At 42.4% G+C, this 13,518-nt stretch overlaps 1 protein-coding gene across 8 annotated transcripts in view; it reads left to right on the plus strand.

Moving 5' to 3' along the window:
- Positions 1–49: 49 nt before the first annotated feature.
- The window catches only part of KIN (Kin17 DNA and RNA binding protein), a 54,785-nt gene continuing 41,316 nt past the window's right edge, over positions 50–13,518 (plus strand). For all 8 annotated transcript variants that reach the window (XM_017974048.5, XM_008999899.4, XM_008999894.5 and 5 more), the window contains exons 1-8: positions 50–223; positions 5,038–5,132; positions 5,901–5,944; positions 6,030–6,152; positions 7,502–7,683; positions 10,040–10,088; positions 10,918–10,978; positions 12,373–12,502. In XM_017974048.5, the coding sequence (XP_017829537.1) occupies positions 110–223; positions 5,038–5,132; positions 5,901–5,944; positions 6,030–6,152; positions 7,502–7,683; positions 10,040–10,088; positions 10,918–10,978; positions 12,373–12,502 (798 nt within the window). In that variant the 5' untranslated portion in view covers positions 50–109. The remainder of the gene's footprint in view (positions 224–5,037; positions 5,133–5,900; positions 5,945–6,029; positions 6,153–7,501; positions 7,684–10,039; positions 10,089–10,917; positions 10,979–12,372; positions 12,503–13,518) is intronic.

Raw genomic sequence — 13,518 nt, forward strand, 5'->3', positions numbered from 1 at the left:
CTCCTTCCGCCTCACAGCAGGGATTTGTCCCGCCCACTGCCGCCAGCCCAGTTCCATTTCCGGCTGGCTGGGCTCTGGGGTCTAGAAAGTGATCGCTGCCGTGGTCGCCATGGGGAAGTCGGATTTTCTTACTCCCAAGGCGATCGCCAACAGGATCAAGTCCAAGGGGTTGCAGAAGCTGCGCTGGTATTGTCAGATGTGCCAGAAGCAGTGCCGAGACGAGGTGAGTGGGCCCGGGGTGGCCCGTCTTCCCAGGAGGGCCCCTGGGAGTCCAGGATCAGGTCCTGCATGCGGGGCCGAGGGCTGCCAGTAACAGTCATCAGCTCTAACTTGACTTGGCTCTTAAGAGAAACAGGGTGGTTAGGATTCACACCTCTTTTGGGATCAGGTGAAAAAGGAGCGCTAAGCTCTTTCGTACTACTCATCTAGCAAGCATTTATTGAGACCTACACTGTACCCGGCACAGAATAATACTGTGGTTAAGATTATGGATTTATCTGGTTTATAGATATATCAAACCGTCAAAATTTAAAGTTAAGCTGGGCCACTTGCCAGCCGTGTGTGGTCTTGGGCAAGTTACTTACTTATTCTCCTTTACTTATCTGTAAAGAGGGAATAATAATTCCACCTACTTGTAGGATTGTCGTTGAGTTTTAAATGAGTGCAGTGTATAAAGAGTGGCTCAAGGAGTCTGAGCAGATCTTGAAAAGCCTTGTATGCTGCTCAATGGAGTTTACACGTCTCCCCATTACAGAGGTGGTTGATGGAATGATCACATCCTAGTGATGTGATCGTATTTTCCTCCGGAGATTGGACTGGATTGGGTAAGGGTGGAAGAACACTGAGGCAGTTGGAATAATCTAATTTAGTGTTTCTACGAGTGAAGGAAGAGATATTTTAGGTGGGACTCACACTGACTAACATTGATAGTTATTCTCTTTAGTTCTCTCTATTAATGAATGTCTATATGTCCATTATCTAATGTCTTAGACTGCTTGGACTGCCATATAAAGTGCAGTAGACTGGGTGGTTTAAATGACAGAAATTGATTTCTCACAGTTCTGGATGTTGGGAAGTTCAAGATCAAGGTGCTAGCATGGTCAGATTCTAGTGAGGGCCTTCTTGGTTTGCAGAAAGCTGCCTCTCTATCCTCACAAAGCAAATAGAGCAAGCTCTAGTAGAGACTTCTCTTCCTCTTTTTTTGAGACAGGGTCCCACCGTGTCCCAGATACAGGCTGTACCCTCATGACCTCATCTAAACCCAGTCACCGCCAAAGGCCCAACTCATAATACCATCCCCTTGGGGGTTAGGGTTCAACATAGGAACTTTGGGGAGACACAAACATGCAGCCTATAACCTCAGAGTTAACACTTTAAGTAATTTTGCCATATTTACTTTTTAAAAAATATTTTGAAGTAAATTACAAAGTATATCACTTTGAAATACTTAAATAGGCATCTCTAAAATTTCAGAATATTTTTCTATATAACCACAATATATCTCACCAACATACAAAATTAACAGAAGTTCCTCTCTATCATCTAATACGCATTCACACCTTCTCAGCTGTCCTCCAACTCTTTCTTTAAATTAAGATTCAATAAAAAGCCACGGACTGTTAGAGATTTGGTTATTAGGACCCCTGCCCCCCCTCCAGTCTTCTTCATCATCAACATCCTATAACAAGGTGTGATATTTGTCACCATGGATGAAACTACTTTGACACATCAGTATCATCCAGAATCCATAGTTCACATTAGGGTTCACTCTTGTACATCCTATAGGTTTTGACAAATGCATAATATATATTCATCATTATAAAATCTCACAAAATAGTTTCACTGCCCAAAAAGTCCTCTGTGCTCTGGGTTATTAGGACTTTTGGTTTTCTCTAAATTTAATTCTCTCTATATTCTAAATTTAGAATATAACTTATTTTTCCTCCACCCCTTTTTCTTGTTTTTTTTGAGACAGAGTCTTGCTCTGTCAGGCTGGAGTGCAGTGCCGTGATCTCAGCTCACTGTAATCTCTGCCTCCCGGGATCAAGTGATTCTCATGCTTCAGCCTCCCAAGTAGCTGGGATTACAGATGCCTGCCACCATGCCAGACTAATTTTTGCATTTTTGGTAGAGGCTAGGTTTTGCCACGTTAGCCAGTCTGGTCTCAAACTCCTGACCTCAGGTGATTCACCTGCCTCAGCCTCACAAAGTGTTGGGAGTACAGGCATGAACCCCCAGCCTTCTTTTTCTTCACATTGACTTGTTGAAGAGAGGAGGCTGGGCCGTTGCCCTGTAGCATCCCATGTATGTTAACTTGTTTCCTCTCCCTGTCTTTTGCCTTTTTTTTTTTTTTTTTTTGAGACAGAGTCTCACTCTGTTGCCAGGCTGGATAGAGTGCAGTGGTGCTGTCTCGGCTCACTGCAACCTCTGCCTCCTGGGTTCAAGCAGTTCTCCTGCCTTAGCCTCCCAAGTAGTTGGGACTACAGGTGCGTACCACCATGCCCAGCTAATTTTTGTATTTTTAGTAGAGACGGGGTTTCACTGTGTTGGCCAGGATGGTCTCGATCTTTTGACCTTGTGATCCACCCGCCTCGGCCCCCCAAAGTGCTGGGATTACAGGCGTGAGCCACTGTGCCCAGCTGTCTTTTGCCTTCTAACTTGTGGTTTCTGTCAACTGGAGATTATATCTAAAAGCTTTGATTGGGTTAGGTTAAACATTTTGGGGACAAAGACTACTTTGTAAGTGATATGGATTAGGTTCGGGTTAAACACTTGGGGGGAGGAATATTGTTGGGTTTTTTGTTTTTTTTTTTTTTTGGAGACAAGGTCTTGCGGTAGCCCAGGCTGAAGTGCAGTGGTTCGATACTGGCTCACTGCAACCTTGACCTACCCAACTCAAGCAATCCTCCTCCTGCCTCAGCCTCCCAAGTAGCTGGGACCACAGGTGCATGCCACCATTAACTTTTTTATTTTTATAGAGATAGAGTCTCACCATGTTTCCCAGGCTGCTCTCACACTCCTGGACTCAAGCAATCCTCCTGCCTTGGCCTCCCAAAGTACTAGGATTATAGGCCCGAGCCACCATGCCCAGCATATAGTATTCTTTATAGGTGATCTTAAATATTTCATACAGCATTACATAAGGAAGGCAATATTGTTTGGTAGTACTTAAATTGAGTAAAGGTTACAGTTTGTAAATAGTGTTAGAAAGTAATATTTTCCCCTTTGTAAGAGCAAGTGACTAATGGAGTAACATTTAGAAATCATGCCTGTATATCTAGTTTCCCATTAACCTTTGCCTGCGTGTTTTAGCATCTTTGCCTGAGTCAGTTACTTAATCAGGAGTTGCTAAGATTTTTTCTAATTTTTCTAATTTTTTTTAGCATTTATTACTGGCTGCCATGCTTTTGTACAGATGAGCTTTTGCTCATGAGTTAGGGTTGTTTGGTTATCCTTAAACTTATTTTTTTCTTTTTCAGACAGGGTCTTACTCTTGCTGAGACTGGAGCACAGTGGCTCAATCACAGCTCACGGCATCCTCCAACTCCTGGGCTTAAGCAATCCTGCCTCAGCCTCTCAAACAGCTGGGACTATAGGCACACCACACCACCCTTGCCTGGCTAATTTTTAAAAACTATTTTGTAAAGATGGCAGTCTCACTGTGTTGCTCAGGCTGGTCTTGAACTCGGGGCTCACACAATCCTCCCGCCTTGGCCTCCCAAAGTGCTGGGATTACGGGCATGAGCCACTGTGTCTGGCCATCCTTAAACGTTACACAGAGATGCAATTTTTATGGAAAAGGAGTAGAGGATGAATTCTTTTCTATAATTACCAATTTTCAGAGTAAGGCCTCTGTGGTAGTTCCATGCCTGCTTGCCCTCAGATCTATTCATTGCCCTTCCCTACCTAGAAGGTGGGCTGGGAGAGGGAGAGGGTGACCCGTACAGTTTCCCTTCCCTGTCTTCTATCTCCCGACAGTGGAAGATTGAAGAGAATGAAGGTCATAGCCACGGTATCCCCCCAGTCAACTCTTGGGTTTCTAGGATTTAGTCACTTTATTGTTTGTTCATTTTATTATTATTTTTTTAATTTATGGAAAGCAATTACTTTTTTAATTCATGAGGCTGATACCAAGTTTTCTTTTAAAATAAATTTAAATAATAACTGTGATTCTTATAGATAATATACACAAGAGGCAAAAATTATGTAAGAGGTCCACGATCTAAAGATTAGGAAACTGCTTGAGCAGATTCGAGTGTGGAAATCGACAGTGTCAGTGCGATTGAACAGAGGGACTGGATATGGGTTGTTAAGAAGCTGAACAGACTTCCTATTAAATTGAAGGTAGAAGCAGAAGAGGGAATCTAGGATGTTTCCTGGTTTCCTGGCCTGAGTGAGTGTGCCTAAGACAGAGATAGGAAATACACGAAAGGCACACCTTTTGTTTCTGTTGCTAGTGAAGAATCAGGTTCAGATATTAAGGAGAGGTAGATACTGAATTAAAACGTGTATTTTTTTCCAGTCATTTTAAGAAGGTAGGGGTTTAACATGTTTAACAAGGCTAATAGAATATGCAGCAATGCATTCTGGATAGTGAGCTGGAGTAGAAGAAAGCGAGTGAAAGTAGTTTCTGTGAGGGAAATTCACGCATGACCCATTTTATTGCTTTAAACACTTTTCTGACACTTTGTATAAAGTAGTGCTCAATAAGAATTGGTGAACTTGGGTCTAAAAAATGGACTCTTTCTTCTGTTTCTGTTTCTGTGCTGGTATGTTTCTTATTAATGTCTGTTTTCTACAGCACTCTTTTGCTGTCTCTTTGATCTCAAGGATTATTCTTTGATTAGCAGAGTTGCAAAGCTCAACTCCATAAAAAATTTTTTGGAAAACCTGATAGGATAGTTACAGATAATAATTTGATTATTTTTTTAATTTATCATCAAAGTGCAGATTTTTTGGGGTTTTAACTAAATACTTCTATTTAGAGCCCATTTTGGTGATCTAAATCAGAATTTATTACCTTTACATTTTTTGTAGAATGGCTTTAAGTGTCATTGTATGTCCGAATCTCATCAGAGACAACTATTGCTGGCTTCAGAAAATCCTCAGCAGTTCATGGATTATTTTTCAGAGTAAGTAACTCAAAGAACGCTTTATCTTACAAGCTTTATTCAGTTGAACATTTAATAGGTGGCTAATAGTTCAAATATTGGAGGTGCTATTATTTCTTATATGTGAACACAAGTGTATTCTCTCTTTGCTCAATTTTTATCTTCTTTTGAACGTTAATCATAGTGTAAAACTCTTACAAAATTATTTCTCACAACTTAGTTTTTCCTTTCTTCCACTTCAGATGTGGGAAACTGTCTTTCATTCTAACACAATCGTGACAAAGAACATAGGCTCTGCATTCAGACTGCCCAAACTCAGATCCTTCTCCACTTAAAAACTGTATGCCTTTGGATGATCTGCTTAAGTTTTTCTCTGGTTTGTTTTCCTCATCTGTAAAATGGCACTAAAAAGCCAGGCGAGGTGGCTCACACTTGTAATCTCAGCACTTTGGGAGGCTGAGGTGGGTGGATCAGGAGGTCAGGAGTTTAAGACCAGCCTGGCCAAGATGGTGAAACCCTGTCTCTACTAAAAATACAAAAAATATTAGCGTGGTGTGTGGGCGGGCACCTGTAATCCCAACTACTTGGGAGGCTGAGGCAAGAGAATTGCTTGAACCCGGGAAGCGGAGGTTGCAGTGAGCAGAGATCGCACCATTACTCTCCAGCCCAGGTGACAAGAACGAGACTCTGTCTCAAACACAAAAACAAAAACAAAAAACTGTACTACTGCAAAGATGATGCTATATGTTTGTAGAAATTACCTTAATGCTTCCTTTCTTTCTTTATTAGGGAATTCCGAAATGACTTCCTAGAACTTCTCAGGAGACGCTTTGGTAAAGATTTTAAGTGTTGTGCAAATTATACCTTTATAAATCGCATAATCCTCTCAGGATCATCAGTGTCATATTTCGTTCTCAGGCACTAAAAGGGTCCACAACAACATTGTCTACAATGAATACATTAGCCACCGAGAACACATCCACATGAATGCCACTCAGTGGGAGACGCTGACCGATTTTACTAAGTGGCTGGGCAGAGAAGGTACGAATGAGATTTTAAAGTTGCTTTTTCTTTCCCGTTTCTAATCTTCATAGGATGAGACATTTGGAAAAAGAAAAGAGAAAAAAATTGGGTCAATGTTTTATTTGCTGTGTTACTTGATTCCATGTTGGGAGCATAAGTTCTGTATTAAGTTAATAGAAGACCACATAACCATTTGATATTAGCTACTTAGATAGAATTGAATAAATATTACGCAAGATAATAGTTGTCTCTCCATATCCCTGGGGTGTTGGGTCCAGGACCCCCTGCTGGTACCAAAATTCACAGATGCTCAAGTTCGTTATATAAAATAAAATGCTGGCCAGGCGCAGTGGTGTATGCCTGTAATCTCAGCACTTTGGGAGGCTGAGGCCGGTGGATCGCAAGGTCAAGAGATCGAGACCATCCTGGCCAACATGGTGAAACCTGTCTCTACTAAAAATACAAAAATTAGCCGGGCATGGTGGTGCGCACCAGTAGTCCCAGCTACTCAGGAGGCTGAGGCAAGATAATCGCTTGAACCCGGGAGGCGGAGGTTGCAGTGAGCTGACACTGCGCCACTGCACTCCAGCCTGGTGACAGAGCGAGACTCCATCTCAAAAATAAAAACAAACAAACAAATATAAAATGGTGTAGTAATTGCATTTAGCCTGTGTACATCTTCCCGCATACTTTAAATCATCTCTAGATTTCTTATAATATTTAACACAATGTAAATGCTATGTAAATAGTTTTTTCTATGGTTAGGAAAAAATGGCAAGGAAGAAATGTCAGTGCATGTTCAGTGCAGATGTGACCATCCATTTTTCTGTTTTTGAATATTTCTGATCCTCAGTTGGTTGAATCCACATATAGTATCTTAATTTCATTAAGTGTAAATATGGAAAATTCCATACGCTGCATAAATTTGTGTATTTGAATGTATATGAGTGTATTTGGTGTTTTGTTTTGTTTTGTTTTTGAGACTGAGTCTCGTTCTGTTCCCCAGGCTAGAGTGCAGTGACGTGATCTCATCTCACTGCAACCTCTACCTCCTGGGTTCAAGCAATTCTCCTGCCTCAGCCTCCCGAGTAGCTGCGATTATAGGTGTGCACCACCACGCCCGGCTAATTTTTGTATTTTTAGTAGAGATGGAGTTTCATCATGTTGGCCAGGCTGGTCTCAAAGTCCTCACCTCAGGGGATCCACCCGTGTTGGCCTCCCAAAGTGCAGAGATTACAGGTTTGAGCCACTGCACTCGGCCTGATTTGAGCATGTTTGAATGAATAAATACGCAGAGATGAAACACATTTATATTTATGTTTTGCTTAGATTGTATGCTAATGTATGGCGGCTGCTGTGTTTTTAAGGCTTGTGCAAAGTGGACGAGACGCCAAAAGGCTGGTATATTCAGTACATAGACAGGGACCCAGAAACTATCCGCCGGCAACTGGAACTGGAGAAAAAGAAAAAGCAGGACCTTGATGATGAAGAAAAAACTGCCAAATTTATTGAAGAGCAAGTGAGGAGAGGCCTGGAAGGGAAGGAGCAGGTGGGCGAGCAACATCGGCCTGAAAGGCCATGTCCAGAAGTCTAAAGAAGCACAGTGGCTTGTGCTTTTAACATTGAACCGAGCTTCTGTGGGCACCATACCTTAACTAAGAGGAGAACCAGCCTGGGGTCAAAAGCACAGTTTTTGGCATTGACAAACCTTGGTTTAATTCCTGACTTTCTGACTTTATGATCTTGTATAATTACATAATCTTTCTAAAGCTCGATTTCCTTATATCTAAATAGAGACACCACCTAATGGGAAGACGTTTACACAGATAATTTGCACTAATTATAAGTAATTCAGTACTGGAGGTAAACACGTGTGGCAACGTAGAGAAGCGATGTGAACTCCAGCCTGGGGAGGACAGAGAGTATTTGAGGGTGGATACAACCCCAGTGCTGAGGAGTCTTGAACAATCAGTGAGTGCAAGCCAGGTGAATGGGAGCGGGAAGGAGCTGAGGCATTAGAATAACTAGATTGAGGCGTTTATTTCAACACATATTTATCGGCACCTCCTCTGTGCCAGGCCTCTTCGAGGTGCAGGGAATACTCAGTTAACAAAAGATTAAAAAAACTCTCCTGTGGCCTATATTCTTTTTTTTTTTTGAGATAGAGTCTCACTTTGTTGCCCAGACTGGAGTGCAGTGGTACAATCTCGGCTCACTGCAACCTCCGCCTCCCAGATTCAAGCGATGCTCATGTCTCAGCCTCCTGAGTAGCTGGGACTCCAGGCACAAGCCACCAAGCCTGGCTAATTTTTTTATTTTTATTTTTAGTAGAGACCGGGTTTTGCCATGTTGGTCAGGTTGGTCTCCGACTCCTGACCTCAGGTGATCTGCCCTCCTCGGCTTCCCAAAACACTGGGATTATAGGCGTGAGCCACTGCGCCCTGCCTCCTGTGGCCTCCATTCTAACAGCTGTGTGTGAGCAGGCAGATACAGCCTGGTGTGTATGTGAAACTACTAGCTGTGGGGTGTTTTTCGAACTGTTACTATTGAGCTCTAACGTACATTGATTAAAGTGTATGAGGTGCATTAATCTTATGTGTGTAGTTCAGTGAACTTTCACAAATATGCATGTGTAGAAAGAGTGACAGACGACCTGTGGAGCCAACACCCAGATAAAGATAGAGAGTGTTTCCAGTGTCCCCGAGGGTTTCCTCAGGGTCATTGCCAGGTACTCCACGATACCACTGGTGATTATTCATTAGGTTCGGCTGTTCCAGAACACACTAAAAAATAAAAACGAACAAAGCTTTTGCTTTTCCTAAAGCTTATTGCCTTACATTTTTGTTATTTCCTGTTTAAGTTGGAATAGAAATAAAAATATAGGTAAACTTCTGCAGTTTGGTACAGAAAAGCTGCTTTTTAGTGTTTAGAATAAATCTCAGTTGGATAATATTTGCAAAACATGTAAGTTCTAATTTTTTTTTTTTTTAATTTTTATTTTGTTAAGACAGGGTTTCACCATGTTGGCCAGGCTGGTCTTGAACTCCTGACCTCAGGTGATCCACCCGCCTTGGCCTCCCAAAGTGCTGAGATTACAGGCGTGAGCCACCACACCTGGCCTAATTTTCTGCTTTATTATTTGAGAGACTGTCTCGCTCTGTCACCAGGCTGGAAGGCAGTGGCGTGATTGCAGCTCACTATGGCCTTGACCTCTGGTGCTCAAGTGATCCTCTTGCCTCAGCCTCCTGAGTAGGTGGAACTACAGGTGTGCACTACCATGCTTGGCTAATTTACTTAATTTTTTTTTTTTTTAACAGAGATGGGGGTCTTGCTATGTTGCCCAGACTGGTCTTGAACTCCTGGTCTCAATCATTCCTTTTGCCTCAGCTCAGCCTCTTAAAGTGCTGGGATTACAAACATGAGCCACCATACCCAGCCAAAGCGTGTAGTTTCTTTCTTTTTCTTTTTTTTGATGCAGAGTCTCGCTCTGTCACCCAGACTAGAGGGTGCAGTGGCATGATCTTGGCTCATTGCAACCGCCATCTCCCAGGTTCCAGCGAGTCTCCTGCCTCAGCCTTCTGAGTAGCTGGGATTATAGGTGCCTGCCAGCACGCCTGGCTAATTTTGGTATTTTTAGTAGAGATGGGGTTTCGTCAAGTTGGCCAGGCTGGTCTTGAACGCCTGACCTCTGGTGATTTCCCTCACCTCGACTTCCCAAAGTGCTGGGATTACAGGTGTGAGCCACCACACCCAGCCAAAAGCATGTAATTTCTTAATTAGGATCTTAATCACTTGCGTATTAGAGCTCCCTGGCAGCACAGGTCGGAAGTCATAATTTAGGCCTATTGAATGGTGGTGGGAAATGCACTGTACACCAAAACCTTCCAACTCTTTCTTTTTCTTAGGAGGTCCCCACTTTTACGGAGTTAAGCAGAGAAAATGATGAAGAGAAAGGTAGCTTTGTTTTTTCTTTTGTTTATGTTTTTAAACATAGATGCTTTTATATAGGCTTTGTTAAAAACTCCACCTGTCAACATATCTGGGAGCAAGAGACTTAATCAGTCTGAGTTACATTGTTCTTATTGATTTAATGAAAAGGTAATACTAATGAATTGGATAGGATAGCTGTAGCTACAAGTAACAAAATTGACTACAATTAAACGATTTGGAAATATCGTGCTGTAATAAGAATCCCTGCATGTTGTATGAACACAGGGTAGCTGCCAGCCCTCCAGCCATCACATTCAGATTCTGTATTGTTTAGAGGATGGCAGAGAGCATCTCTGGATGCTCTTCTAGAATCCTGTTAGGAGCAAGGATACTTTTCCAAGAAGACCTGCTCCCTTCAATAGATTTCCTTTCAAATGTCATTGGCCAGAACTGTGTCACATGCCCATCCAAAAAACAGTCACTGGGATTATGTTGATTGCTTTAGACAATCAGAATTTACCCCAGAGATGAAGATGGTGTTATGTCCCCTGAACCACAGGCAATGTGGAGACCTAAGCGAAATTGGAGTACTGTTCCCCAGGAGAAGGGGATGGAGTGGAGAAGCAGCCCGTGAGGCCTGCCACAGTGACATGGCGTGGAAGGTTCCTCCCATTCTGTGGGTGTCAGCTGGGGACACTTTACAGAAATGTGCGACCGCCACATAGGAACATTTTAGCTCATGTTTATTGAAAATGTCTTTGAGTTCCTCATGAATACTTTGTAGTATCTTATCTGATAAGTTTTATTATGATTTTCCTGAAATGTACGTATGGAATAATATTTTTTTTTCTAGTCACGTTTAATTTGAGTAAAGGAGCATGTAGTTCATCCGGAGCAACATCTTCCAAGTCAAGGTGAGCTGCATCATTCACAGACTTAAAACTTTAGGATTTTTGTGAAATGTTGGTTACTGCATTTTAAAGTACTGGGAGTCATTTTTTTTCTAGTTGTAGTTTTCACCTTTTTTTAGTTTTTATTGGTTTTGTTGTTCTTTAGCAATGTTTTGTTTTTTTTAAAGCTATGGGGTCTTGCTGTGTTGCCTAGGCTGGACTTGAACTCTTGGGCTCAAGGTGATCTTCCTGCCTTAGCCTCCCAGTTATCAGTATCTGGGATTACAGCCATACCTGACTGTGCCCAGCTGGCAACTGTTCTTTTCCTATTTGCCTGTCATGAGATGATTCTGTCTTTTGAGGAAAGCCTCAATTTGATGTGTCTTACATAAAGAAATTTTTGGATCTCCATGAGTCCTTCTCCATTTAATGGTTCTTTGTGTTTCTTTTCCTATCTTAGCTCATGTGTCAGAGTTTAAATGTTAGCTGGGTCTGCATTTTCCTTTTACTTGCTGCATTGTGAGTTTTTTCAGGGCTCAGCAAACGTTTTCTGTAAGGAGCCATGTAGTAAATAGTTTAGGCTATTTTGGCCAGATGCGTTTGCCACGATAACTGAACTTGGCCGTCTTAGTAAGAAAGTAGCTGTGGACAGTGCATGAAGGAATTGAGCGTGGCTGAGTCCCAGTGAACTTATTTACAAAAGCTGGTGGCAGGTGGCAGCTGGCATTTGGCCCTTAGGCTGTCGTTTGCCAAAACCTGGCATATTATGTAGTCAGGTAGTTCTATCCAATTTCTATGTTATCTTCTCTTGCAATTTTTATGTATTTCACCAAATCTTTACTCACTATTTCTGGCCTGCAATGCATTCAGTTTTGTTTTGGAGGTTAAAAAAGATGAGTAAGGCAAGGTACTGCAGTACCAGTATCTACTGGAATTTGCTTTTAAGCTGGGTGATATTTTCTGTTTTACTTAGTACTTGACATTTTTTTTTTTAAGATCAAAGTTTTTTGGGTTTGTTGATAGGTCATTGTTTGTTTACACTACTGAATACCTGGCTAGGAGTCTGGAAGGAGACAGATAGGCTGAATCAGCCAAAAACTTAGATCTTAGAAAAAAACATGTCAAGTACTAAGTGAAACAGAAAATATCACCCAGCTACCTAGCATCATTCTGCTATACAGAGCATGGTATCACTGACTGCAGGCATGAGGAGAAGGGCCAGAGAGGTAAAGGTAGCACAGGTTAAATGCTCACAAAGTGCGGATAGTTCTGTAAGAGACGTGGACAGGTACTCCGTGGTTTTCACCGATCTGTAAATTCGTCATGTAACACATTTATTCTACATTGTGAACTCTGCACATCACAGAGCATGTCTGTGTATGGTTCTTGTTAACGAGCATAATTCTTCTGTTCATCAGTACTCTGGGACCAAGCGCACTGAAGACTATAGGAAGTTCAGCATCAGTGAAAAGAAAAGAATCTTCCCAGAGCTCAGCTCAGTCCAAAGAAAAGAAGAAAAAGAAATCTGCACTGGATGAAATCATGGAGGTACAGTTTATGGACTGCATATGGACACCTTCAAACCTGAGGAAAATTAAATCATTTCACCATTTATTAGATTAATGAAAAGTAGAAAAATTATCATATACGGACTAGGGAATAGTGACCTAGCTACATACAGTTCCCTGAACCGGAACTGGAGCCCCTCTAAATAGGTTTGTTTGTTTGTTTTTTGTTTTTTTGAGATGAAGTCTCGCTCTGTTGCCCAGGCTGGAGTGGAGTGGCATGATCTCGGCTCACTGCAACCTCCGCCTCTTAGATTCAAAGGATTCTCCTGCCTCAGCCTTCTGAGTAGCTGAGATTACAGGCCCCTGCCACCATGCCCAGCTAATTTTTGTATTTTTAGTAGAGACGGGGTTTCACCCTGTTGGCCAGGCTGGTCTTGAACTCCTGACCTCGAGTCATCTACCCACCTCAGCCTCCCAAAGTGCTAGGATTACAGGCATGAGCCACTGCGCCCCACCTAAAGAGGTTCATTTTCATGCCTCGGGTTCTGTCTTTAAAACTCCCTGTGCAGTTGTGGTCAGTAGAATTCAGTCAGGAATCAGTCCTCCGTGGCTGGCCTCTCTCCTTCAGCTGCTCCTCTCCTGCTGCTTTGACTTCCACTTAGCACCTCCTAGCCAGAAAGCTGTGACGTGTTTTTGCTTTTTTGTTTCTTTGTTTGTTTTGTTCTTTGAGACAGAGTCTCTCCGTGCCCAGGCCAGAGTGCAGTGGCACAATCTCAGCTCACTACAGGTTCCTCCTCCCACGTTCAAGAGATTCTCCTGCCTCAGCCTCCCGAGTAGCTGAGATTGCAAATGTGTGCCATCACGCCCGGCTGATTTTTCTATTTTTAGTAGAGATGGCATTTCACCATGTGGGCCAGGTTGGTCTTGAACTCCTAACCTCAAATGATCCGCCCACCTTGGCCTCAAATTCCTGGGATTATAGGTGTGAGCCACTGTGCCTGGCCCACTGTGACATGGTTTTAATTTGATTTAGCCCAATGGCTAAGTTTATTTGAA

This window comes from Callithrix jacchus, chromosome 7 (genome assembly GCF_049354715.1).
Source record: "Callithrix jacchus isolate 240 chromosome 7, calJac240_pri, whole genome shotgun sequence".
Classification (NCBI taxonomy): Eukaryota; Metazoa; Chordata; class Mammalia; order Primates; family Cebidae; genus Callithrix; species Callithrix jacchus.